At 39.6% G+C, this 26,151-nt stretch overlaps 2 protein-coding genes across 2 annotated transcripts; both read right to left on the reverse strand.

The window, feature by feature from the left end:
* Nucleotides 1-5,799: 5,799 nt before the first annotated feature.
* LOC121328950 (hairy/enhancer-of-split related with YRPW motif protein 2-like) lies at nt 5,800-21,888 on the reverse strand. The gene is made up of 5 exons (XM_041274104.1): nt 21,877-21,888; nt 20,053-20,145; nt 19,806-19,887; nt 19,417-19,605; nt 5,800-6,314 (listed from the first exon to the last, which is right to left on the reverse strand). Exons 1-5 carry the CDS (start codon nt 21,886-21,888, stop codon nt 5,800-5,802), a joined length of 891 nt encoding a protein of 296 aa, XP_041130038.1.
* LOC121328951 (taste receptor type 1 member 1-like) lies at nt 21,879-25,854 on the reverse strand. Its single transcript, XM_041274106.1, has 4 exons — nt 25,713-25,854; nt 25,367-25,620; nt 23,514-23,631; nt 21,879-22,859 (listed from the first exon to the last, which is right to left on the reverse strand). Exons 1-4 carry the CDS (start codon nt 25,852-25,854, stop codon nt 21,925-21,927), a joined length of 1,449 nt encoding a protein of 482 aa, XP_041130040.1. The 3' UTR covers nt 21,879-21,924.
* Between the last annotated feature and the right edge of the window lie 297 nt (nt 25,855-26,151).

Genomic DNA, 26,151 nt, shown 5'->3' on the forward strand with positions numbered 1-26,151 from the left:
CACCTGCCAACTGAGCACAGCCCAGCTGCCTTCTATCAAAGCCTGTCTGATCTGCAGGTTTGATATATTACAGAATGCGTTTGAAATCCCTCTTAGGATTAACCCTTTCAGTGCATGAGGCACCTCAAGGTCTTGCTTTGTCTTACCGGTTTCAAAGACTACAATGCCTGGTGAGCAGGAAAGAAACGGTGACTAAAGGCTGTAGTGATAAAAGACCAGTAAGAAGAATTTTATATCAGCTGTATTGTTATACAAGTGAGTGCAAATATTAATAATTAATTATTATTATTTATTATTATTATTATTATTATTATTATTATTATTATATTATTATTAATTATTATTAAAGGGTTAAAGAAGCAGCGTCACAGCTGGTTTCATCCATTTTAAAATCGTACTTGGACCTCTACTGCCCTCTCGTGCATTGCAACTAAATCCCTTAATTCAGAACTGAAAGCAGGTTTCAATTTCAGAAGCAGCGTCTACTTCCTGCTCATGAGTTACAGTGGATCTTTGCAAGGAAAGGGATAGAGCAAAAAAACCAGCATTAGACTCTGTATGGGTATATACAGTACAGTATACACATTTCAGAAATCTTAGCATAAAGTATAGGATTGTGCGGTTTGATTGTTGATGCCCGTCATAACCCAGATTACTAAACGTTAATTTAATAGCTATTACAATTGTACAATCGGTGTACGATTTCTAAAATGAATATACAAATAAATAAATACATAAATAAATACAATCTCATGAATACAAGAACAACCATTCTTGCAAAACAGTGAAGCCGCCATCCAAGCAAATCAGATTATTTTCTTGAGGTGGTGTTTTGTTCACAAAGATCTGCAAAATAAAGGGGTTTCAAAGGTCGGCTTTATTGTTCCACAGACTAATTTTCGCTTGATGAGTTCAATTTACTAAATTGCATCTAATTAAGGCGATCCAAGCGAGGCAATTAAACGTGGAAGGCGCGCACTGTTTAATTGGACAGCAGATTGCTCCGGTCGGCTCGCATAATGCGCCAATTAATGTGATCCATTGTCTGATGTGTAATGTTGTTTGAATTACAAATCCCACAGGGGCAAAGGTGAAGGATACTGTAAAACCGTCACGGAAGAACGCACTCGAACAATATCATTACAATCTCATTTTCGAGCTCATGGCTGCATAATTACAAAAAGAAACCCACACCAGATATATTAAATACCGGGCTTTACATTCGTGTTTGCAAAATTCGTTGTTTTAATAATATATAATAAAATCCATTTCACACCCTGCTTCGTGCGTGATTATCTGGAAACAATTCCAAGAAGCTCTTGAAGAGTCAAGCTTTGGGCTATTGTTTCCTCCCCCCGACAATAAAGAAGTTCGCTTTGTTTTGTGCTATTCACAAAGCGGCTTGCCTCGGAGTACAATGACGCGCAAACCTGAGGAAAAGAAGCTGCTTGTCAGTAAATCTTTTTGCCGAGGTTCATCCATTTGACCCTTTGCGTTAAGCTTTAAAGGTCTGCCTTGATTCGCGTCGAAAGCTCTGCATGCGGTCGTTTTGCAAGACCAGCCTTCAGAACGTCGGGAAAACAAAGATCTCCGTGCAACTGGCCCGTGACAAATATTATTTTCACCCCTTAAAATTCTAAAAGTAACAGAACTGTCAATTGCATAGCATTCGTGCAACTATTCGGATTCAATAATAAGGGAGATTAAAAACAGTGGCATGCCGGAGTTTAACACTGCCTCCAATACCACTACTGCTACTGCTAATAATAATAATAATAATAATAATAATAATAATAATAATAATAATAATAATAATAATAATAATAATAATAATAATCCGTCAGGGAAGCCTTGATTGATGCATAATGAATGTGTCACGGCTAATTTAGGTGAAATCTAATACAACAGTTATACGGAATTCGTGTACTATGAAAGCATCAAGAATCTGGCGAAGGAATTAAACTTAATATATCTACCACATTCTCTTAGAAGGATACTGATAATTCTTTTCATTTTGGCGCCTTTTTGTTGTGGCCATGCGCCTTATTCTGTAAATCCACACTGTATACAGGAATGAATACATTAGCCTGCTAAACTCGTTAATCATTAATCAGACATTGGCTTTAATAAAACGCTTCACCGGGAGAATGATCGATGCATTTCGTCTGCCCCTCTTTGCATTCTTGCTAATAGTATGGACTGACGAGGCGCTAGAATGGTGATGACACTTGAAACGCCACGGTCATGCAAGAGGACAACATACCAAGTAGCCTTTTGTTAAGAACATAAGAACATAAGAAAGTTTACAAACGAGAGGAGGCCATTCGGCCCATCTTGCTCGTTTGGTTGTTAGTAGCTTATTGATCCCAAAATCTCATCAAGCAGCTTCTTGAAGGATCCCAGGGTGTCAGCTTCAACAACATTACTGGGGAGTTGATTCCAGACCCTCACAATTCTCTGTGTAAAAACGAAGTCGAAGTCGGTGCATGCAGGCGTTTAATTAAAGTGAAACGCATCCTAACAGTTCAGAGGCGGTACATCATATCCTCTGTAATGTACAGTCATAGAAAACGTGGAAACATATCCAACAGGAATACGGGAAAAAAAGGCGGCTAATGAATCTATTGTAGAGGCTACCTAGCACTTGTTTCCAGGTTACCTGTAGCCTATATACAGTATTTGCTGCACTCCGCCAAGTGTTGAGACACCTATGAGAATAACCAAACGGTTTCCATGACTGTCGTCTTGATAGTTGTGCTGTTGCATTAACCCCCCTTTGTTGTATGAATGATGTTCACTAGACAAAACGGCCTCAGTGCGGGCATTGTTAAACTGAGGCAGGGTCTATTGTCCTGACCGCTTTCAAACAGGGTTACAATGGGCAGCGGACTCTTTGCGATAGCATAAATACACTTCTGGGTTTTAAGAGCGCTCCGCTGGACACAGTATTATGCAAATGATATCTTCCCTTTCCTTTCTCAAGCATATAGGGCTCCGGTGCAGGCCCTTTGTGTTCTAAACTAAACGGGGTTCCTTAAACAACACTGGGAAGAGTTCATAGAAATTCTTTTAAGTTAAGTTCAGTGAGTCTGTCGCGTGCCCACGCGCTTTCCAGTGCAATGGCCTAATATGGCAAAGCAAATGTGATTATTGTTATTTTATTTTATTTATGTTTTTATTTTTCATGTATCGATCCCCTTCAGTACCCGGGTATGGTTGCATTGTGCGTCGCTTGCGTCTGTTGTACTGTGTTTTCTGTTGTTGGCACTAAACTGTGTGAAAGCGAATTGAATGCATTGGCTGGAAGGCGTTTCTGCAATTTGCCTCGCTGCGAGGTGCCACCCTTTCTAAGAACCCCTTGCATGAGAAGATTCTATTTATCGCAGGGGCCAGGAAACGCTACAGACTCCCAACCCCCGCGACCTAGTTTACAATACAAAAATAAACGTGAGCGTCTGACTAGATTCAAAGAATAACCAGATATAGACTGCACGGCGTGGCGCTCCTGTTTATCTGTCAGATTATTGAAGAAGGCTACATATGTTGGCTACGCAATTAAATCACAAGTTAATGTCTATTAGTATAAAATCTTGCAAGAATTTAAGAGCATTGGAATATTAACTTGATACAAGCATTCATTATCCCTGGATATTACATGTTTATTATATTTACTTGGAGAAAACAGTCATTCTTAAAATGAGAAAGGAGCTGAATTCATATTATTTAGGGTGGGTATATACGGTACACTGTAAAAATATTGACTTAATAAAACTGTATTTGTTATTTTTAAATTATTAAAGGTTCATCATTTTTAAATGTATTTTGCGCTATAATATTGAACAACTTTACTGTAATTTAAAATTTAGTAATTTATATATATATATATATATATATATATATATATATATATATATATATATATATATATATATATATATATATATATATATAACCGTAATATTGTGGTATTTTTTTACAGCGTAGTTTATAATCAAACTGGGAGTATTTTAGTAACTATAATAGCATTGTGGCTGGCCCCTACTTTGCCGGTATGCAAACGTTTCCCCAGTGAACAGGCGTTCTCAGCTGTCTTTGAATTGAAGGCTTCAGTCTGCTATACTCACCCTGCCAGGATGTAGCCTCTGGCTATGGTCTAAAAATGTACCATAAAATTACTATGACATTGGTATCTGAGGAGCCCAGTGTGTGGTAGCTGGCCGCTACTGTTCGTGCTAGGTGATAGCATTCAGCCCATTCTTCCATGGTTTTAACGCATTAGCCCCAAACAGCACCACGCCAATGAACTCCGTGTCAAACAGAGCAGCAATTTTCTGCTACTAATTATTTACACGCTCGCCCACCAGCAGAACACTCTCCAAAAGGTGGACACAATATTAGGATTTTCAACAGACTAAACACTGAGCAGCGTGTGCACGGTTCAGCAATGGTGTCCAGAACATCTTTATACGACTGGAAATAATCACACGTGTGTAACAACGGAGCATTGCTAACTTAGACATGAATATATTCTACATGATCGTGTGCTTTTCATTTCCGCACTGAGTATGTGTACATATGTTTACTGTCTATATTCCGTATCATTATCGAACACTATCAATAGATGCGTGCAATTCTTTACTGTGTACATGCCATCTAACAAGATCAATGAAAAGTATACCTTTAGATTATTATTATTATTATTATTATTATTATTATTATTATTATTATTATTATTATTATTATTATTATTATTATTATTATTATTATGTATTTGTTTTTGTGTGCAGTTTTGCTTTGAATTGCTATTTTTCTTTTCATGTTTTACGTAGGTTTTTTGGGGGAGGGAGTTAATAGAATGCTGCTCAAAGTTGTTTTACTAAATGCCTTCGCATTTGCGCATAGATTGGCATGCTTGGTGCAAGGTGTTCATCGTGCCACATGTAATTGCTATTAGACACATCAGGCCTTCTTTAATTGCCCAGGCAGTGAGAAAGTGAAAGCGAAAGGTCCCGATGCTGTAGAGTCTGCAGACAGATCGCTACGGGCTTTCTAATCTGTTTTTGTTCGATGCGACAAAGACCGGATTAATATATTAACAGGCCATGGGTCCTTTTGCTTTCCTTGAGTGCCCCACTTTTTAAACGATTTTAAATACGTAAAGACACACACACACACACACACACACACACACACACACACACACACACACACGCACACACGCAGGCACATTTAATTAAAGGGAGCTGACTAACCTGGCGGGAACAAGTTGACTCAAAGAAAGCTCATTATTTTAAAAAGCGTCAATATAGTTAAGCCCTCCGTGGGGAGGTCGTCCCATGATGCTGACTAGAATAAAAAACGGATATTCTTCTGAGAGTTTTATAAATCTAACACACCATCGTTTATATTACATGTGAGAGTCACATCTTACACGATAATTGATGTCTTGTTTTATACACAATGTTTTGTCAATTATCCCATTTATTTAAGCACCTTGTCATTTAGTGTATTAACTTCACTGCTTATAAAGAGGAGTGCATCTATCTATCGCTCTATCTATCTATCTATCTATCTATCTATCTATATAGGTTTAAGAAACAAAAACTGATAGAAAGAAAGACTGATAGAACCACAATTACTGCATTTTTATTATTCAATTCATTTTTTGAAATATACAAAACAATAAGCTATCATACAAAATATACAAAAAATATTCAATGCAAAAATCACCACCTTTAAACATTACACGAGGCACGCTACAGATAATGAACATACAAGAAATATAGTAAGTGTACATTTTCACCAGGGTCTCCAGTAATTCAGAGGGACAGAGCAAACATTGTACGGGGCATTGTTTTGCTTAGACTGTCCTGAAACGCAAAGTAAGTTCCCGGCCTGTTCCCGGGCGTTCACGGTGGAATTCCCGGTACCCCTTTGCTTGGTATTCTGTGCTACGAATATGGTTTCGTTTGATACACTTGTGCTGGAGAGAGCTTTGTCGGAGGTATAGGGCACTTCGACAGCGTGAGGTTTGCAAAGCGTAGCGAACGGCATTGCAGCTGGCTCGGAGTGCTGTTGCTGCAGGAAGTTCGATGCTGAGGGTAGTGCGCGGACATGCGGCGCGGCGCTGCTGTCCAGGGTGCTGAAGCTGCGAGGGATTCCGCAAGCGCCCGGGACGACGTTTGTCAGGTGCTTCAGTAATCGGACGCTCCCGCTGGAATTGTCTGACGTCAAAAGGTACTGATTTACGCCATTCAAGCAATTTCTGAACACGGCCTGGTACTCGGTAAATTTCCCATTGTTCCCCGTGGAACCTGCACAAATAAACAAGGCAATATAAAGGTCTCGTTCTTTTCTGATATCCCAGTTATTCTAGAACATTAGAATAGTAAAATACATTTTATTTTACAGCTTCACCTTTGTAATGCAATGAGGCTGTTCTTGTGGAATTTTGCTGTTAGATGATTTCATTATTTGGGGGTAAACACGCCATTCCTTTTGCACTTCTAAATGTACCTTGTTGGGAGTTCTGGAGATCACTTAGATGTTTCACTGCTAATTCCAGAATATCCGCTTTCTCGAGTTTACGTTTACGGATCTGTAAAATAATATTTATAGAGAAAAGAGAATGAGTTGTCATGAGCATTATGTAAAGTATATAATGGGGTTTATTGCATGAGGCTAGGGTGTTAATACCGGGTCTTTTATTCATCGACCAAAGAAGACGAGCACGTTTATGCAAGAGCTTCAAGCAATATCAGCTTACATTATTAGTATAATAGTTTTCCAGGAGGTGTTTCAGTTGTTCCAGACATTCGTTAATTCGGGCTCGTCTCTTCCTTTCCATTATCGGTTTGGAAACCTGAAAAGGAAAGCAAACAATTTCAATATTAGTTTGATATATATATATATATATATATATATATATATATATATATATTATATATATATATATATATATATATATATATATAGTATATATATATTATCTATATATCTATCTATCTATCTATATATATATATATATATAGGTAAATATTATATATATTATTATTATATATTATTATTATTATTTATTATTATTATTATTATTATTATTATTATTATTATTATTATTATTATTATTATTATTAAACATACAAAAAACAGTTTCGTTGTATATACACATGTGAAAGCACCATTTTAACAATGATATAATAACTAAAATACAAACCTTTTTATCGTTTAACACTTGGGTCTTTTCTGGAGATTGGGCTACTGCTGCCATGCTGCAGTGTGAGTTTGAGAAGCGAGTGTCGTGTCTCTGATATTTTCAGACTGAGAGTATTGGAATTCAGCCCCGCGCGTTATTTATACCGCTGCCCTATTTCGAGTCTGCACACAAAGAATAGCACGCTGCGCACGCGCGGGAGCGCACAAATTAACAACACCAGCAGCGAGCGATTCCACTGCAGGCTGACAGCTAAACACAATGCTTGTTTTGAGCGGCTTTAAAATACTGTAAAGTTAAAAATAAAAACTTTTTTTTTTTTTTGTAATAAAGAGAAAAAAAAAAGTGACACTAAAATCAATTTAATAACACTGCATATAGTAGAACCCCTTTTATAAATCGATGTGTGCGAATTGATATGAATGATTACAGGATACAACAAATCTTAGCGCACAAAAAAAAATTGAAAAATGAAAACGCTTTATATGCATCATATTCATCTAATTGGGGTTTTATTGATATGTATGCGTGTGCCGTATCATTTATTTGAATGTGTTCATTTTAATAACTTGTAAGTAGAATACATCTAACATTTAGCATGCGTGTTCTGATTTTAACCACCAACCTGTGAGGTTGGATACATTTTAAAAAGCGTAACATGTAACGCAGAATCTGTCTGAAATAATGAAGCATTCTCGGTGTGGGGTTTGGGGCTGGAGGCCAGTGCCGTACTAGGCAGCTCTATTCAGCTCTTTCTCACTGAGTTTCACGCTCCGTCCTCGGAGGCAGCACCGTGTAAATAGCGTCCATGTTCTCACAGAACTCAAATGTTCCGCCACTGTTAGGAACAGGATAGAGGTGAGACCTGCTTCTTATTGGCGCGGACATGGTGGGTATAGGTGGACAACACAGTTACCATGAACTAAGCTCCCTGTGTTGTATGCAGCAGGTGTAGAGTTTGGCAATAAAAATTAATACAAATAAATAAATACATATTTTACGGTATTGCTTCCAACGAGCGAATTGAAATGCATACTTTGCACATATTCTTGTTATTACCCTATTTATGTTGTTATAGGGATAAGGGGTTGATATTAAACATGAGCGATCAAGTGGTTAACTTTGTATATGATCATTTCTCACTGGCTTTGTAAGAATCCCGGAGCATGAAGAGGCAGGAGGCGTTCAGCCGATTCTCCTCGCTTTCAAAAAACGAAAACAAAAAACGAACAAAAAAAAAAAAACCTGTATTCTATAAACTCCTTTCTTGACACAAGGCACTTTTAAATAAAAGAATTTTGAAAGAAATTAAAAGAAAGAAAAAATGTTTTTCTTACGTGTCTAAACTGCGAAAATTATTTTCGAAAAATATTACTAGAAGAAGAAGAAGAAGAAGAAGAAGAAGAAGAAGAAGAAGAAGAAGAAGAAGAAGAAGAAGAAGAAGAAGAAGAAGAAGAAGAAGAAGAAGAAGACTGTTTATATGCAATCGCCTTTCCGCCGACTTTGGTGTCAAGCTTTCCCTTTATTTGCGTTGGAAATCGGGTCACGACAATAAAGAGAACGTTGAGATTTCTGCAACAGCCTTGTGAGAAGCTGCACCTCGCGGCGAGGAGAATCGAGGACAAGCCCCTCTGCCATTCAACTCGCCTACCACTTGTGTGATGCCAGCAGCAGGTACCAAAAGCTTCAATAGTGTACCAGTTAATCTGCAAAATCTAAAATGATATGGGAGAAACGAGCTCCAGGTGTAGAGGTATACGTGGAAGGACACGCGACCCCCACATATAGGCGCACCTCAAGGCAAAGAGAGGTTTGGAAGAATTTCTATAGACTATTTGGAGAGTTGCTTAAGACTCCTAAGTTTGGTTTAACACACAAAGGCTTGCTTGGAAATGTGCTTTGGAGCTGAATAGCCTAGAAAGGGAAGGCAGTGCGCATTAACATTTCACTGTGTTCAGCCCCGAGCTGAAAGCGCCGGTGAAAAGGCTGCAGTAAATTTATGACTTGAATGGGCACGGATCCTTTTATCGCGTCTCTGTGGCTTTGTGTTATTCTCTGTTCCGTGCACAAAAAGAGCTAAAAGCGAATGAAAGCATTCTTTGCACCTCAGACACAAGACAGAATACTTCGTTACAGACGGGATCGTTGAAGTATCGCGGGCTCCACTGGAAAAGTTTAAGAAAGGCAGCGCATGAATAGATCTTGAGCGGGTACAAACACGACACCTGATCTGTCTAAAATAAATAAATACATATGCTACAGATGTATATTTTTGTTAATCTTAATATCGGTTTAGATTGATGACAGCCTGTCTTATTTTTTGTACCAGTCTACACAAAAAACAAATGAATATATAAAGTTGCAATAAAATATATTAATATATTAATAACGATCTTACAGTCTTACTAAACACAAGCTTGGGCTAATGTAATGATATGTAAAGGTATCTGTGAAATTGAAATCCTTGCTTCAATATTTGAAAAGTCTATTAATGTTGCCAAACCTGACTTGAGTTTGAGTCTCGTTTCCCTCCCACTGCCCCCCAGCTATACCATCATTTGTAAAGTAGTCTCCCCATTCTAATGGAATCAATTTCAAACGCTTTGTTTGGAAGCTTTCAGAATGCACAGCACGTCGATTTCAGAGCAATTTGTATCCTAATTTCACCCCTGTACCAGTAATAAAATCTCTGGCTGTATCTCTGCACCAGACTGAAAGAGCTTCCTTGTACAGTCCCCAGCGGGTTATATTGAGCTGCGAAGTTCAAACTCCAGGCATGAATAGGATCCTGTAGATTGACTGGAATAGTTTTGTGAATGTTCTGTATTCTGTATTTGTTGTGCAGCATTAAACGCTTTGTGACTTCATTTGAGATACCTTGGTTGGGACTTTGCGCTGGATTAAAATGGCCTTGCATTGTAGGTATATCATGGGTTCGATTCCTTCAGCTTGTGTGGCTTCGTTAATGTCCGTAAAATGTAACGGGAAATTGGAACAGCACAGTTGGGCTTAGTTTTAAAAAGCACCGCAAAATCACTATGAAATTGGCATGTGGTTGTTCGGGGCGGTTGGGTGGTGCCCGTTCTTTTATGTGGCTTGGCTCCCTTTTTCTCACTCAAGTTGAACAGGCAGAACCGTGATAATTTTCATGTTTTGTTAGTGGAGGAATTATCCATGCTTTTCACAGACAGGCTGGTTATATGCGTGTATCAATGCTAAACGTGTTCAAGTATAACCGCTATTAATGTTTGACCCAAAACGCATTAGTCTGTTCGTTCACGGCGTATGTTACTGATTTTTTAACTATCATTCTTAAAAGATAATATGAATACAGTTTTTGTTAAGCTTCTTCTCGCTTTGTGCTGATACTGTGGAACAATACGACCATAGAGCGCAGTTAGAGAGGACTGAGGCGTTCCGGCGATTCTCCTCGCTTCGCTTCTGAATATAACTCAGAACACTCAGACTGCGCCAAACAATCCGCAGGGTTTTTTTTAAGAACATTTTGGCAGTGAGTTTTTTGTTGTTGTTTGTTGTTCAGAAATAGCGAGCACATATTTCGTAAATAGGTTTTATTTGGCTAACTCTACTGATTATGGTTTCAATGTTGAAGAATAAACATATGGAACAGATTGTCGAATGCGTTACTTGAGCTGACTTGAATTGCTATACTCCAGACGCACCAACACCAGCGTTAACAGAATAAACACCGCATTGCTAAAATGCATCTATAATCTGCTTCCCAACATTGACTTTTTTCATTCTCAAGCACTTGTTTTAAAGCGCGAAACAGTAACGCCGGCTTTGTAGCTTGTTTCATGAATGATCTACTGCTGTATTTTTGTTAAGCGCGCGAAATCAGCGGGACTCCCAATTCAAGTATTGTAATAATTGGAGTATTATCGATAGTGTTAACATTAATTAGTTAACAAATTACACAATTACCTGCAGCAAACCGCTCCCACGGCTCTCGCTGTTGCTGTAATTAGCAATTGAAAGGCTTTTCAAGGGGCAGCGGGTTATAGACAACAGGCTACAAGGTGCAAGCGATGGGACCGCGCTGGTTTTATTGGGGCTCTTGACACGTTTGAAGTGATGCCGTTTTGCTGTGGACAATTACAATGTAAATGTGTTGAAAAGAAACAGTGCAAGTGAAGGGTTATCAAAGTGAAATACTATATTATCAGAAAAAAAAAACCCCATTGGGGTGTGGGGGTTGATTATTATTATTATTATTATTATTATTATTATTATTATTATTATTATTATTATATATTATTATTCATCTTAATAATAATTGACTAATTGCTGCGAACAGTCGAGTGTAGCCAGCCAGTACTATTCAGATTTTAGACACAAAAGTGTGTGCCGCGGGATGGATTGAACGCGGGTCTCAGCCCGGAGTCGGGAACAGTCCACCTGTTTACACGTGCAAATATGCACGTATATATATATATATATATATATATATATATATATATATATATATATATATATATATATATATATATATATATAAAAGGATAAAAGGCGATTGCCACGCGACGGCTTTGTTGACGCACCTCTGCTCAAACATTCGATCCCATGAATTTCTATAGACTGCGCTTGCGGTTGTATAAGAGCGCTTAGCTTGGGTATGGAACACAAAGGGATGTTTTTAGAGACTGCCGTCGATCTGAATGCCTCAAAGGGGAGCGCTGCGCATTAACATCGCATTGTGTTTTGTGAAGAGCCGAAATGAACTAGAGGAAAAGTAACTTTCTAACTTTGCGGAGGCTGAGTCCCTTTGTTGTGGCTTCCCTCATCCACTATGAGCCAATCCGGGGACAAACAAAAGCAGCTCTGCTTTCATTGTTAAACATGCTGGGGGAGGAGGGGGTTGATTCCTGCACCTCGAATCGCTAAACATCTGCCATAAACACCGCAAACCACTTGAGAAAGATTTGCATTAGAAAGATGAGTGGACCCTTCTGTACTCGCATGCCTTTACAGCGGCGCGCATAGAAAAGGGATTCAAATGAAAACCTTAAATATGAACATACGACATTAAACAGAATGAGAACAAAATCTGTATTTAAAAAAATAGATCACTTATAAAGCCATGCTTTGGGAAGTGTAATATTAGGTATGTTACCAATATGTCATCAGAGAAGATTGCTTATAAAGGTATGCTCATCTGTTAACACAGTATATACGACATCAGTTTATTCAAAACCGGTTAATAGGCTAAACGTCTCTGCCTTCTTTTCCTTCGGATGGTTGTCTTCTTCTCGAATGACAATTGTAATAAAAAATAAAACGTGCCAAACAAAGGTTACAGGGCCATCTTGATTGTCTTAATTAGCACATCTGTTGTCCTCTTAAGGGTAATTTGTTACGTTAATGATTCATTTCCCAGCCATCAACGTCTTTAAACGGGCTCGGTTACCCTTTCGACAGGAGTGTAATTAACATTTCAAAGAGGGCCTTATACACGGAGAGGTGGATCAAAGGGAAGTCTCCCCACGTTATTTTGTAGTAGGGCCTATAGGAGTGGATTTTCGACTTTTCTAATAAACTCGCCCATTGTAAAGTATGTTCTTTTGTCGACGCACTGGCACAGCATAAGAAACACCCCGCTAAAAAAGAACCCGCAATATTAAATTAACGTATTCGTTTGATTAACACAAGCTGTGATTAAAAACAGCAGAGCGTGGGCTAAATGTAACACAAAATAGGTAATCGATTGCTTTTTAGGTTATTCTGATCAGACGAAAAAAAAAAAAATGTAAATCGAACATTTTGACTGCATGACACTTGGTTGTATTTCTGTTTTAGAAATATGACGCCAGAGAGCCTCCAAAGTCAATTATTTAATATACATCGCTGTTGTAATCCGAGCAATTGAATACATCTAAAACATAATTTGTCCTTAATCAGGCATTTACCACAAACTGTGTGATTGTAAATGTAACACGCATTTCTATACCGGTGTGTGTAATACTGTAGCCGTTGGCCTGCTATATAGTTGCTTTACTTTATCTCTTCTTGCAAACGGTCTGCAATCAAATCGGCCACTGCATGGTACAGAGGATATATACTGTGTCACAGGCTGCGCGCAATAAACTGGGACCCGCTAAAAGGGTTAAATATATTACCCTGGTTGGAACATGCAATGACTGTCGAGGCTGTGAAATAAAAAGACAAAACTAGCACACTTGGAAAAGAGTGTTTCTTGTGGAAATATTTGCCTACACCACCCTGTATTTACAATATACATCTTTATTTTTTTGTATTCTATTGCAGGAGAATTGTTGCCAAATTATGCACAACTGCACCCAATGAATCGCACTCACACTGGCGATAGTAGCAACCGTGCTGTAGAAGTTAATGAAATTACTTTGCGGTTAGATTCCATGCTGAATAATATAACGCAGCTTTATAACTCTCCAAGAAAGACCTGTTGCCATTCCTATGTCTTTAAAGCCCAAAACCGAAACGTGGTTTTTAAATTGGCATCGAGTGCTACTAATTTCTAGTCCTTGCTTTCCCAAGGGGATCACTTGAGTTGTTTATGAAGCCATTTCCGCCGCCCCGTGTCTCACCTCCACTGTGGAGGGTTCAAATCAAGGCATGCTTATTGTGACAGCATGTAACAGGAGCGACTATTGCACCAGCGCGATACCCACACACCACCGAGCAAATTGTAAAATCCAATGGGACTGTGCTCTTTATTGATATAATGCCTATTCATGAAGGGCACCAGCAAGTCATTTCAGCTCATTGTATCTAAAGCATTGCTTTTTTAAAATCTTCTTTAGACCTTTATATTTGAGAATTACAATATGCATGTTTTTTTAAAAAACTTTGCAATTAACACAACAGCATCAACAACAAATGTGTAGACTAATGATATTGGAGTTAGCTGCTGCATGGACTATGCCCCTGTAAAGCTGTACAGGGCAGTTTAGCGAGAGGCACAAAGGGGTCTGCATTTAGGAATTAATGGCCCCCAAGTCCCATTGTGTTACATCAGTGGATAAAAAATAAAACCGCTCGTGTTATCTAGAAGTGTAAAATGCCATTTGAGTAACAGGACCCGGATTGTGATTTGTTCTGCTAAATGCAGTAAGCTTGCCTAACAAAGTGACCTATGCTTCTTTCTTAAACATGAGACCTTTTGGCAAAAAAACATCTGTACATGAAGCTAGCAGGCTCGTCAAAGCCTTAGCATAAGAAAGCCGGGAATGAAAATAAATGGGGGGGGGGGGGGGGGGGGGGACGATCTTTAAGCTTTGTTTTAATGGTCTATTAACGTCACAAATATTTATCCAATGCATTAATCTCAACGATAAATACAAACAACATAAAGGCGTTTAATATCAACATTGAGTTTTGTAGTTTGTTTTGCATTTCTTGGGAAGTTTTAATGTTTGTATTAAGACCACAGGTACATTTAAAACGCTATTACACTTAATTTGCAGCATTCCTTACAAAATATCTGCATTTGAGTTCAGATATTTCCTTGAAAAACTACATTTATTTGGTCTAATAATGTTCTGGTTAGTTTTTTTTATGCTGTAAGATATGAAAACCAGGACTGTCCTTTAAAATGCAAGAACATTCATTTTTGTGTTGATCTGTTTTGAAAACGACACACACACGCACACACACACACACACACACACACAAACACACACACACACGTCAGAATTACGTGTATATATTATGTTTTATCGTGTCTGCATTAACACGTCGATGATTTCTTTTTTATTGGGCAATTACATTGGCTGTTTGTGCGCGCTGGTCCCTAACGCGCGCAGTTAAAGACCATATGCAGTGGAAAATGCGGCGGTAAATTAGTATGAAATTGGCATCAGATTCTCACAGTGTGTGGTTGAGAGCTATGCCCAGGGGCTGGTCGACAGGGCAGGGCTATTCAGTTCTTTCTATCCCGGCGTCACGCTGCTGAAGCGGATGCAGCCCGGAGCCAAGGACCCCCATGCTTTAACAACATTTCAATGTTCTGCTTTGAAACAGGCAAAGAGCGCCAATTCCTATTTCCTGATAGCAAAAGGAAACGGCCGTGCAATTCACTCGACTTCAAGTTGGCAATACAAACATCTTTATACAAGATCGTGAAAAGTGACCCTGTAGATTCCAATCTGATACCAAAGACGCCACTTAGTCACCTTATATTTAATGTGTTTATGATTTGTACCCATGCTGATGAGATTATTGCAATCTATCTGAATATATGTATCAGATCCAAAAGACATACTTCGCTACACAACTGCGTGGTTTCTTGCATAACCATAAAAGGTAACAATCCCTCTCCATTATAACTGCTGGAGTCTATAAGGCTATGATCAGGTCTGCAGATCTGTCGTACTGTAATGATTAACTCGTAACTTTAATAGCAGCTTCAGTATTAACATCTGCAAAGTCTTTTTGGGGTTCATAAAAGTGCTCCAGCTAGTCAAAGTACATTGTCAGCTATTGTCTACACGGCTGTTATATCAGATTTAATTTCTGATATAGCCCTCCACCCAACTACAAGCTATTTAAAAAATATGTCTTTATAAAAAGTTGCTGTAACAGTATTTTATTCCGCGTCGTTTACTGGATAGACGTTTTAATATGTTCCGACGTGGGAAGCAGGCTTCCCAGGGTATTTTCCTTTATTTTCCTAAAGTGGAAAATCGGAGTGTAGGATTCAAAAGCCGGGAGGCGTTCCTCCGATTTTCCTCGCTTCATATTTTGCAGCAAAAGAAAATATGCTGGATGTGTCGGAGTGAATGCGGCTGCTGGTGCCTGTAGGAGCACAAAGACACAAACACACCCATCAACAGCTCAACAATTTCCAAAGGTTTTTTCCGTTCCTTTCTTAACGCTCCAAGGAACAATTTGTTATCTTGGTCTTGAATCCTCCTGGCATCTGTTCATGAACAGAGGAACAGTTTTTACCCGTTATCATCAATTCCAGGACAGTCCGATAATTTAAGGCCGCCATGTTTAAAAGTGATTGTTATGGACAGGTATTATTAATCTGCATGGTCGCTCCATACAGGTGACGTTACAAGTGACTTGACACCTTGATTAGAGTCGAGGGACCTTTCAACATAAACAGAGTGAATACTGAAGAGGCCTTGCTCATGTTTAGTGTGGATTGGAGAATTTGCCCATAGTGGATCATTGCCCCTTTGGTTATACTGCTTAGTCGTTTGGTTCTTGTTTGTTAAGATTAGCAGGTGTGATCCACACAGCTAAATAATTATACAAAAACACAGCGATCACTTCCTTGGCGAGATAAGAGCGTGGTTTAGATTCTCAACCATCTTCTCCTATGTGAGAGTGATGCACAGAAACACACCCAGTCAACTCTTAGGGTCTCAAAGTATATCAGAAACAGCACTATCGGCTGTATTGTAAATACATAGCCAACAGTTAAGATTATACTTAAACGCGTACTTCCATAACGTCGCTTTACATAATACAATGTAATTATTTTTGCTGTGCTAGTGAGTTACTAGTCAATAGTGAGGGCCACCTTGGAGCTTTCGATTACGCTGGAATACACAACGTGTGTGGCTTCTAGAATTTTACGCATAGAAATTTACCGCAAAATTGGTATGAAATCGCTATTTGTTGCAACCAGTGTGTGGCACTGGGAGGAATCCGTATGTCAGACTAGACCGCATCATTCAAATGGATTATTTCCTTGTTTCACGGTACAGCCTCTACGGGAAGCACCATGCCAGTTGCCTCAGTGTCCTAACAAAATGGCAATTTACTGTTTCACATTTTCGCATACCCTCAAGGAACAAGCTGTCTGTTTCCCGCTGCGCTCTATCCATTGTAAAACTACAGGCCAGTAAACCAATGGCATAGCATGCTGATATTATGTATTTATGTATATGTATTTGTCAAAATCAATGCAATTTGTAGTTAGCATTTGTGCATGTTCTTTAAATCAAGCCAATTCCAGTGAAATTGTTTGCTAGACCTGACCCTTTCCCAAGGACAGCTCCTTTGTCTCTTCGAGTGTGGAGAATCGCAGAGTATGGTTGAAAGAATGGAGGCGTCCTGTCGATTCTCCTCGCGTCAGGATGCTCAGAATGGGGGGCAAATGCTTTAAAATTGCCAAGGTATTTGTAAAGTATTTGTCTCGGCTCATAAAGTGTATTAAAGTGACAGCTGTTCGGTAAGCTACAATAAGAAACGCACCTTGTCAAGATGACATTAAAGAGAGACCCTTCTAACAGTCCCACGCACCTTCATTTCCACTGGAGGACAATCCGTGTAACCTGCACCGCCAGCTTAGACGCAATGTAAGGCTATAGTTCTTTCTGGAACACCTGCAATATCATATGAAGCTTATTATATTGAATTTAGAACCACACCCAAAGAAACCAGAATTATTATCCCAGCAAGAACTGGATAAAACTAATAACATTTATTCCACTCAACGACTATACACTCTCATTTCTCAAGGAGAAATACAAGCCAAAATCTACAAAAAACTCAACTCCAGAACATAAGATAAGTTTGGGAAGCAGAAAAGGCCATTCTTCCCATATATTTAATTGAGGACAACATAGTGTTTCATTAGATAATGGTATGTGGAAGATTAACGCAACTTGTGTTAAAATTAAAATTAATTCATTGATTGTTTTAAATTAATTGATTTAATTTTCACTAACATAAATAGTGATGCATTTCCCATGTTTTTGCTCTAGTGCAAATTAAAAAATAAATAAAAAATAAAACCCTATCCTTTTATCAAGACAAACTATGCAGAATGTTATTATATTGTCACCAACACAGGTTGAAACATTAGGGGCCGTATTCCCGAATCATTTGCCACTTTAATTGCTTTAAATAAATAACTCTTGAGGCTAATTTAACACACCTTAGTTGTTCCTTTTCTGTAACTTTAGCCGTTCCTATTTCGTTTTACAATGAAATGGTGCAAACTGTGTCACAATGGGAAATGCTTATTTATTATGACTTGTTTTATTTCAATTGCGGAGCACACTTTGCACTAGAACTAACCCCTAATAAATCTGGCCCATACTCTCTTAAAAAAAGAACATTATAAGTGTTATAGGACACATTATAAACACATATTAAGACTACAGGCCTTGAGAAGCACAAAAAACAAATGTCTCCAAATTAAACATTACAGTGTAAAAGTATATAGATGCTAAAACATGCTCAGAATCAGACGCATAAGATGCATCTTCTTAAATAGTATCAGTTATAGTTAACTAATGCATTAGTTAAAGCTCTTAAACTAAACACGAACTATCTTTCATATTCATTTTTATAACTGTTTGAAATGTTGAAATGTATATTACATAAAATATTGTATTCTACTATAGTGTGTCCGTAACGGAGCACACATTGTTGTTGTTTTTTTTTAATGTATTTATTTATAGTGTATTATATATCTATATATATTTCATATTTTCATTGATAACTTTTAAACGAGGTCTTTGGTAAACATGATGCATTTTAAAAGGAGTAAACACACACACACATTTACACACACACACACACACATTATAGCGGTGATATATATATATATATATATATATATATATATATATATATATATATATATATATATATATATATGCTCCTATGTAAATAATTAACAACAACAACAAAAAAAAAAAAAAAAAAAACATGTTTGGAAAATGTATTTTATTTCGTTTCAGTTTTACAGGTCAATAATATCATCAAAATGATGTACAGCGTGCCTTCTTACAAAGAATCTATAATGATTGAGGTGCCAAGCAGTGCTCTAATGCACGTTATTTACTTGTAAAAAAACACAAGTGGCAGCGATCCCCCATTAAATAATGGACCCTGCTGCCTTAAGTACTATACTGTAGCACAACATCGTCCTCGGAGCTGGGTTCACCAGGGGCGCCAGCATTCCGATTCAGCATATATAGCATCTCTAGCCACTAGCAGATCGGCACCCTCTCTCCACTTTGACGCATCGCTCATCTGATTCACAGATGGTCGCACGATGTTGTCAGCGTTTCCATTTATGTTTGCAGGAGTGATCTGGTGCTTGGCTGGAGCTGAAACGCGGCTTGCCTGTTTGCTTTCTAAAAAGTCCGAAGAAATGATATTGCGTTTCACTGCTGGGCTGTGGTTTTGTGGTTGAGGATAAGGGGACGGAGAAAAGCTGGCTTCTCGTCCTGTTGTGTTACTGGCGCTGTCCAGCGTACAGCGGCGAGGTTCCTTGGGCTGGAGGGGTCTGGCGAGCTGGCTGCGTAATTCTAAACGCAGCTCCTGGCTTGCAGGTCTGCTTCTCAGCAGAAACTGGTCCATTCTGTCTGCGCAGCACTGGAATCCAGCGTGGAACAAGTGAACGTTCTGCTGCTTTGTGACTGCGGCATCTGGAAGGAAACAACAAAACAAATCCGATCAATGGAATATCCCAGTAAACTCAAAGCCTGGTCGCTCAAAGGTTATTTCAGATGCCTTAGCTCAAATGTCTTTCACGTATGGTCTTCTAGGGACTTGTGTTCACTAAATCGGTAAACATGTTTAAATGATCGGTTATATGAGAAATATGAGAAATATGCAGATTCTTTACCTTGGTGCGAGTTTTGCAGACGCTTGAGGCATTTGACTGTTAATTCCAGAATGTCTGCTTTCTCGAGTTTTCGTTTGGAAATCTAAAACAGAGAAACACGATGATTAGCATTGAATATAATCCGCAGGTCACTTCAGGTCCGATGGAAAAGTATTAGGAGCGGAATCTTTTCATTAGCCTGAATCACACAATTCTTCCACATTCAATTCAATGATACTGTATATTCGAGCAAGTCAAATACACTTACTCTGGGATATTGGCTTTCAAGAAGACTTTTCAGCTGCTCCAGGCTGTTGTTGATTCTTGCTCTCCTTTTCTTTTCCATCAGTGGTTTGGAAATCTGGGGATGAAAATAATAAACGAATTAATTAACAGTCCGTTTAATTTTACATGAACAGATTTGCTTTGGTTTATATGTCTCAAATAAACCCCAGCTCTCAATACACTGTATGGATTCTATAGGTACCTTTCTTTCCATGCTGGCTTGCTGTCTAGCGCTGGATCTCGAGTCTGTGTGCATTGTTCACGAGTTCTTGATCAGTGCAGAATGAAGGACCAGCCTCCAGGGTTTATATGCGGGGCGCGCTTTGCATATGAATGCGGGCGCTTGTCTTATTGTGACAACAACACTACGTCTTGACCAGTTTAAATGAGAGAAGGTGTCCTTCCTGACGCTTATCAGAGCTGCAGACAGGGGTGCAGGCTGTATTTACGCGTTATTTATTTATTCCAGATCGTTAGTTGAAGTTACTAAGTGTGTGAGACAGCAGCTTGATGCATTTCTCCCTAATCCAATGGTATATACTACATGTTGTTGTAATGCAACATGTCCCATTAGCTAAGCTATACTGCATATCATTCTTGCTGTCTATGTAAAATCCTGCGTCAGTACGTTTTCCGAATACAACAGTGCTCGACATGTGTGAGAGAAGTGGTACTTTTCTCTTGGCAAATTCACCGCAAAATTGCTATGAAATTGGTGTGTGACGAGCGCAGTGTGGGGTGTCGCAACGGTGGCTAATGCATTACTAGGTGTGGCGAGTCGCCTCAATAGGCAAGGCTTTCACGCCTCGGGCAGAAGAACAGCACCGTGCAAGCGGCCCCCATGCCATTACAAATTGTCAATGTTCTGCTATCTAGGGTTTTTTTTCTCCAATGGTCAACTCTTTTGGAAACAGACGCGTGTAAGTCAAGTGGGTTTCTGTCATAAAGTGACTTTTTAAGTGACGTGTTTCAGTACTTCAGTGTGGATTTCTGTAAATGGTGTTCTGTACATGCTGCACTGCTACGATTAGTACTGATAACACTAATAATGCCAATACACAGCCTGGCGTGGCCACAGACCGAATGTTGTCCCGGTAGAAAATACTTTTGATAGACTCTGGTCAAAGTTGTTTAAGCCCGCTAAAGTTTACTTTTAGACACAATTAGTTCTTTCAATAAAGTCCACTCTGGGCTGAATAGATTCACGGCCCATTGCTGTCGTGCGTAATGGAAACGAAAAACGTTTTTCATTATGGAATAATGTATCCGACGAGCGAGCGAAGCAATTTCTTATAATTAGTTTATCATATGCAGTTTTGATAACTGGATACGTATCAAAATACAGTAGCCGGCCACTTTCTCCATCCAAATATATTGTCACTGCCAGGTTCTGCTGATAAGTCTCTGTTGAGATGTACCTTCACACAAGTCTCATTGGAAACTCTCGCGTAATAAGCAGGTAACCTAAAGCAAGACGTTTTACAACGGAGATTTCGGGTTTCAACGTTGAACTCTGTGTGCAACATCACCATCTATTGGTGAAACGTGGGAAGTGGCACTCTAACCAACCCTGCATCTTGCATGCGTGGACCGTGGCATTGTGGATAGTGAGAAAAGCGTTGAGACTCTCTGGATGTTTTTTTTTTAATCCCTTGCTAGGGATTTGGATCACACCAGGGTTTAACATGTTATTCACACAAGGGCAAAAGCATACACACAGGTATAAATCAAATAAAACACGTTTTGGTTTAAAATATACTTTAATTAGAATTTTAAAAACAAGAATACAATTGAAACTGCTACATACCTGCTTAATCATCTCTATATCTCTCGTTATCTAATGCAGTAGTGGTCATCATTTACTACTAATGGTCTTAGTGTAGTCCTGAATGCATGTCTGAAAGTGTGCAGTGGTGTTGTACTGTGGTTTAAAAAGGATGATGTAACATTTGGGGATGAAGTAACCCACCAGGATGCTGGCCAGGCTAGCCAGCACTGAGATGGCGTTTATCACGGGAATGTATTTTCCGCTGTAGACAATGTAAGCAGTCAAGTACGCATCCCAGGTGAAAAAGAAGACCAGCAAGCTGTAGGTCACGTACTTTGCATCGTTGTAGTCTTTAGGGAGGTCCTTCCCGAAGTAGGAGCAAGCGAAACAGAGCATGCTGAGCAAGCCGACGAAAGCGATCACCGCTGTGAAAGCAAACATGTTCCCCATGCCGCAGTCATAGATAATCTGTCCTCTGACAGCTTGGGTGTTGTTGAAGGGGTGAGGTCCCTCTATGCCCACCCAGAGACCACACAGGAAGATCTGGAGGCCCACGGCTACTGTCACAAACATCCATTGACCGTTTTTCTTGACCCAGAACTCATAAACTTTGGGCATCTTGGTGGCTATTTTGAAAACGCAGATTACCTGGAAGGTGCGTACTAAGAGACAGCAAAGACAAGCGGTGAAAAAAACAGCAAAGACGGGGTTTCTCAGTATGCATTTCCAGGTGGTGGGCACCCCGATAAAACAACCGATGCTCAGGCAAGAGATGCCCAAGCAGCCCAGCATGAAGAAGCACATCTTGCCCCCAGCAGACTTCACTACGGGGGTGTCATGCTGCACTGCGAAGACGACGGCTGTAGCCACCGAGAGAGTACATATCAGACCCGCGGACACCAGCAGCCCGATGGAGAAACGATCATTGTAGTCGAGGTATTCCAGGGTGCGTTTTTGGCAAAATGCACTTTCATCATCTGACCACTCGTCCTCTGGACACGGCTGGCAGTTATAGGGGTCACCTGTTTAAGGGGGGGTGGGGGTGGGGGGAGGCAAGGTTAAGAAGGTTGCACAGAAAGATTCCTTCAAATTCTCCTGCATTGGCTACTGTTCCTGTGCCATTCCACTTGAGTTCACTAAGAATTTGTGGCTATTTTAGAATATCTTTTGGACTAGAAAAAAAAAAAATCAGAACAGAGCACAAGTTATTCAGGTGTTACTCCTATGGAAATTGTATGGAAATGCTTATGCCATATCATATCATTAAGAGTCTGGTGCAGTTTTAATTTAGTGCTTAGTATGGTGTTAACAACCAGCTGGACTGCCCGGATGGGCCAGTAGTGTTTGTGTTTCGAAACTTTTTGTTGTTGTTCACTAGCATTTGAAAATGGCATTAGATACAGACAGCTTTAACGAATTCTGTTGTTTGTGCATCAAGATAGGGTTAGGGAACTGCATCCAGGCTAACTATACTCATCCATGTTAGCATGCATTCATTATGTTCTTAGAACAAGGATAGTTCTCAGGTTTGAACAGGTTCCTGAACATATAAAAGACCTAGGGAAGTGAAATGGAGAAGGGACAGACTAATCAAGACACACAAAACCTGTAACAGAAGGAGGAGGAGAAAAGGAAACCCGGGATCAGGGATGACAATCATGAGAAGCTAGACGTACTTTGATTAACAAAAGTTCCAGCAGCGCAAGGCTCACAGTTGAAGAAACAGGTGTGAGTTCCAAACAGCGTCTTTTTAAAACCCAGGATACAATCCTGGGAACCCAGAGCTACAGGAATCTGCAAGGGAAATGGAAGGGAAAAAAATCATTCTTATTCATTTACTGACATGGTATTGCAAAGCTGATCTCCGCTATGCCCCTATATAATATTTTTATTATTATTATGACTGACTGAAATATTATACGCTGAAATCATTTAATTCAAGTAGTTGCGGTATTGTCCTGTCAAGCAAATCAGAATAAAGAATCTTCATACCTTTTGGGTCTACTTAACATTTCACAAATGTGGTGCTAATTTAAACAGTGCCACCTGGTGACCCAATATTGCAAATGTGGTTGGTCAAATCTAGGAATTGAGTTTTGTATGGCTGAGGGAAATAAATGAGGCTATTTGTTTTGCAAGGGTGTAGAACTTGGGTCAAACTTCTTTTCAGTAAAAAGGAAAGCGAAACCCCACACAGTCCACCCTAACACCAAACTGGGTGACTGGCGAGTGTTTAAGAGCCTCTGAAACTATGCAATACCTGTCTTAACCTGACTGCGCTTCATCACGGTGAAAGATCAAGCACAGGCAAGCATTGCTTCAGCGTGGTGAACTGCAGCATTACTGAAAAGGTCTACCATAGAAAATGTTTATCAGAAGCTACCCTGCTTCTGAGATCTGGAAACTGAACATCATAATGCAAACCTGGTCTCACATTTCAGGGTGCCTCGTTTAAATAGACAAATAGAAGAAGAACATGGATGCAAATTAGTGCATATTACATTAGAGGCCACAAAGGTATCCCTGAACAGCGAACGCATGTTGCTTTAGATGCATTGCTTTAGCTGTTCCTTTAACCTCGCTCGGCTGGTCATGTCAGTCCCTACGCGCTGTTAGTCTGTAGAAACAACACCATATTGAATGTTGTCCTCTTTTAAAATGTTACTAGCATTTTAAACATGTCAGTAGGATCACTCATTATTCAGAAGTCTTTATACAAATCGCCACCTCAAAAAACATCACCTGGGTTCGCTGTGCTTGAATTTGGTTACAGAAGCAAACAGAGTAACACTGTGGCTGACAAGCTTCTGATTAGTTCTGGCTGTAGAAGGCATTTACAAGCCTCCCCCCTATATGGTCACTTCACTGTGTGATAATCAGGTATAAATATCACAAGAGTTACCTGGCCACTAACGTGCCACTTGATAGCCTCTTCTTGAACAACAAACCGGATCCCTGAACCTGCCGAATCTGAGGCATACGATCCAACTCTTTTAAAGCTGACTGGCTGCGAGGTCGTATCCCAGAACACGATCTCGTACTGGGGGGGGCGGGTCTCCGTTTTTGTCAAAGCTAATGGTTCGTCCGTTAAGTGTGAATCTCCTCTTTAATTTTCTGCAGGATCTGAAATCAGATCCAAGGTGCAACGTTTTGCAATACGCAGAGGAAAACAACAACGTTTTAAAAACTAGTTTAAAAAAACAAAACAAAACAGCAACTGTTTTTAATACTTTTTCATGCATTTCTGTCTGTAAATGTTAAGAACCTGAGAGGGCAATATTTTATTGGTTTAAACTACAGAGCATATATTAATTGAATTAATTTGTTTAGGAACTTTCTAATTTGTTAGCAATTGCCAGTGGCGACTAGTACAAAATTATAATGTAGTGCCAGGCTTAGCAGCCAAACAAATGATCCCACCATCAAAGCATTCTGCATGTATGTATTTGTCCCAACGTCTTGGTGGAATGCCTTCCATTGTATTTAAGTTGCATAACCAGCTTTGCAGACACTGATGTGTTATTCTCACCTGATAAGGGAAAACTGGCTCAGATCTTTTGCAGATTTTCTCATCGCACTTCAGTACCCGATGCAATGCATGGGCGACAGCATAAACTGCGGAGTAAACGCTAAATCTTGATGTTGAGTCAAGTCCTGGATAGCGGATGCAGAGATCCCGCTGCACTGCTGGTTGCAGGATTCCTGATTGCTGGCTGCTCGCAAGAACGCTGAAGACTTCTTTTGAAAGCTCCCGTTCCAGGAATTCCTCGTACTCTGGAGAAACTGGTCAAAGCCGGACAGAGCCATTCCTTTCACTGCCATTCCTAAAATAGTGCCGACGCTGCCGATTCCGGGCATCGTGGCTATGCTCTGACTCAGTGACCAGGCTTCGCTGGCGACCCACACAATGCCCCCCACATTGCTGGCGATGGCCTGTCTCATGAGGTCGGTGACGGGTTGCCCCGTTGCAAACACCACCACGACTTTGACGTTGAGATAGACGATGTTTCTCAACATGTGTCCCACGTCGCTGCTGCTGTGGGATTGTGCTCTCGTATGCCACACAGATGCTGTGCTCCCTCGTCTGCTCATTCAATGCCTTTATGCCGTCCTGGCTGTAATCGTCGTCTGTCCCAAGGAACGCGATCCAGCGCCAGTTGAATTTAAGCAAGAGGAGAACAATGCCATCAACTTGTTTTTTGTCGCTTGGGAACGTACGGATAAACGAGGGAAATCTGCCTTTGTCACTTAACTGCATGCTTGATGCTGAGTGACTGATCTGTTTGAAAACAAAGTATGGTAATTAACCAACAG

The sequence above is a fragment of the Polyodon spathula genome, chromosome 16 (assembly GCF_017654505.1).
Source record: "Polyodon spathula isolate WHYD16114869_AA chromosome 16, ASM1765450v1, whole genome shotgun sequence".
Taxonomy (NCBI): Eukaryota; Metazoa; Chordata; class Actinopteri; order Acipenseriformes; family Polyodontidae; genus Polyodon; species Polyodon spathula.

Excerpts from the sequence above, each read along its gene's own strand:
- LOC121328951 (XM_041274106.1), bottom strand. The coding sequence starts at position 25,854 with ATGTTGAGAAACATCGTCTATCTCAACGTCAAAGTCGTGGTGGTGTTT. Across the intron at positions 25,621-25,712 it reads CAGCGAAGCCTGGTCACTGA|TTTCTCCAGAGTACGAGGAA; the intron begins GTCAGAGCATAG and ends GGCTTTGACCAG. Across the intron at positions 23,632-25,366 it reads AGCCAGTTTTCCCTTATCAG|ATTCCTGTAGCTCTGGGTTC; the intron begins GTGAGAATAACA and ends TTTCCCTTGCAG.
- LOC121328950 (XM_041274104.1), bottom strand. Across the intron at positions 19,888-20,052 it reads TTGAAAGCCAATATCCCAGA|ATTTCCAAACGAAAACTCGA; the intron begins GTAAGTGTATTT and ends TCTCTGTTTTAG. Across the intron at positions 19,606-19,805 it reads TCTGCAAAACTCGCACCAAG|ATGCCGCAGTCACAAAGCAG; the intron begins GTAAAGAATCTG and ends GTTTCCTTCCAG.